Consider the following 1,851-nt stretch of genomic DNA (forward strand, 5'->3'; position numbering starts at 1 on the left):
ACACAGATCGGACGGACTCTAGTGGCCAAGCACAGCACCGTGCAAGCTCCGTGCCTCCTCCTTATTCACCAATCCACTTCTTATACAACCCGAGCCGAACACACTACCAAGTGAACGCAATTACTTCAGCGTCACCATCTTCCTCTCATTATGGTGTGCCCTCCCTCCGAAGTATCGTGGGCCCCAATCGTCAGACATCCCCCATCACCAGACAAAGCACGCCACAGGGAGAGTTTGATTGCCCCGACTTTAACGCCGAGCAGTCAAGACAAAATGGGGTCTCCAACTCGAGCGCTTCCACCTGCGGAATCAACTCTCAACAACCTCACTACGACTCACACAGAAGTCAGGAGGTGGAATCCCAAGAGTACAGCGCCAACGCCCAAAGAGCTAGTATAGCGGAGTCATCTTATTCGTACACACAACATATACCCAGCACATCGGGAGGGACACAGACACAGGTACAAAGAAATGCTCATACAACGGCTGGCATTCAATCTCGGCAAGCGCCAAGCACAGGACAATCGACGCACTCCGTCAGACAGGGTAGCAATACTGGCTCAAGACAGCAGAGAAACTCTTTGACAGATTCTGTTCCATCCCAAACCGATTCAGCTCCCAGCAGACAATCGGGTTTGACAGCTCTACAAAAAACGCTTTCGCAGGTGCATTCAGTGAGTAATGTGAGAACTAATCCTGGTGTAGGCTCAGAGGGTTCTACCAGCATCGCAACTGCACACAGTTATAATCTCATTCCGGGTGCAGAAACACAGCACACTAGAGCCCAGAACAATCACGTGACGCTAAATAGAAACCCTGCAACTTCCCGAAATGTCTCCACAAACGTAACCTCTGCTCATCAAAAAAGTTTGTCTGTGGCTGACAGACTGTCCAGTGGCGAGGGACAGGGGCAGTCACGTCGTCCAGGGGTCAGTGGCCAAGGAAACAGCAGCAGCAGCAACAACAACAACATGTCGTCAAACAGGCCAGGCCGCCCAGCACAAGCATCTGCATCCACATCGATCCACAATGGCCGAACGACTGCTAAATCACAGCATGAGCAGGATGATAAAGGGACCAATGCCAGGTAGCAGTCCTGTTATGTTACCCCCCCCCGGCACCCTCTTTTAGTAAGGTCTACATCAGCGTTTAGAAGCCACGATTCTGATGTTCCTGGTTAAGTGCGCTGTACACCAACAGGCGAGTGGTGATGGGAATGTGGATTCCTGCTGTGTCGTCCACGAGCCGTTTAAGAGCAATGGTGTTAAACGTAACGGAAGTGTACATTGTAGGTTTGGCACTTACACGGGACAGTCGGTCAAACTGGCTGAAAAATTCACCCTTTTCCAAAGATACTCTGAATGTCTGTAAGGAAGATAAGTTGGAACATGCTGAGTCATGAGTCTTCCGTTTCATCAGGTCGTGTGCGGCAGTAAAAGAAAAATAGTGAAACGTGAAAAGAAGATATTATTTTCCTTCTAGGGTCTTTACATTCTGCAGCCTGAAGAAAGACAAATTATAGTGTTTGATTGTTTCTGAAGAAGGGGTGAGAGAAAACGTCCTAAGCCTTCAAATTCGCCTGTGCCTTGTATTACCTTTCCCATCACAATCCAGTGTGGCGCAGTTGGTTGTAAAAATGACAAACACGCAGACGTTCTAGGATCCGTTACGAAAGAAGATCTCACTTTTTTTTCATTATTCCTGATGTCTGTCCCAAATAGCGGATTGTCAGAGGAGCGCAGTTAACATCTTCAAAAGCTCTTAACTGCGTCCGGAAGTTAAACTTCAGCTCAAACACACAAAAAAAGTTTAATGTTCCTCTGTTTTCTAGGTCATGTTATGCTAAATTAT

General features: G+C 47.9%; 1 protein-coding gene across 1 annotated transcript in view; it reads left to right on the forward strand.

Moving 5' to 3' along the window:
- The window catches only part of LOC106014233 (homeobox protein prospero), a gene marked incomplete in the record, with an annotated part of 18,038 nt that extends 16,934 nt beyond the window's left edge, over positions 1-1,104 (forward strand). Inside the window, 1 exon segment of the mRNA XM_013091514.2 lies at positions 7-1,104. Within this exon segment, the coding sequence (XP_012946968.1) occupies positions 7-1,091 (1,085 nt within the window).
- Between the last annotated feature and the right edge of the window lie 747 nt (positions 1,105-1,851).

The sequence above is a fragment of the Aplysia californica genome, unplaced genomic scaffold, assembly GCF_000002075.1.
Source record: "Aplysia californica isolate F4 #8 unplaced genomic scaffold, AplCal3.0 scaffold00002, whole genome shotgun sequence".
Classification (NCBI taxonomy): domain Eukaryota; kingdom Metazoa; phylum Mollusca; class Gastropoda; order Aplysiida; family Aplysiidae; genus Aplysia; species Aplysia californica.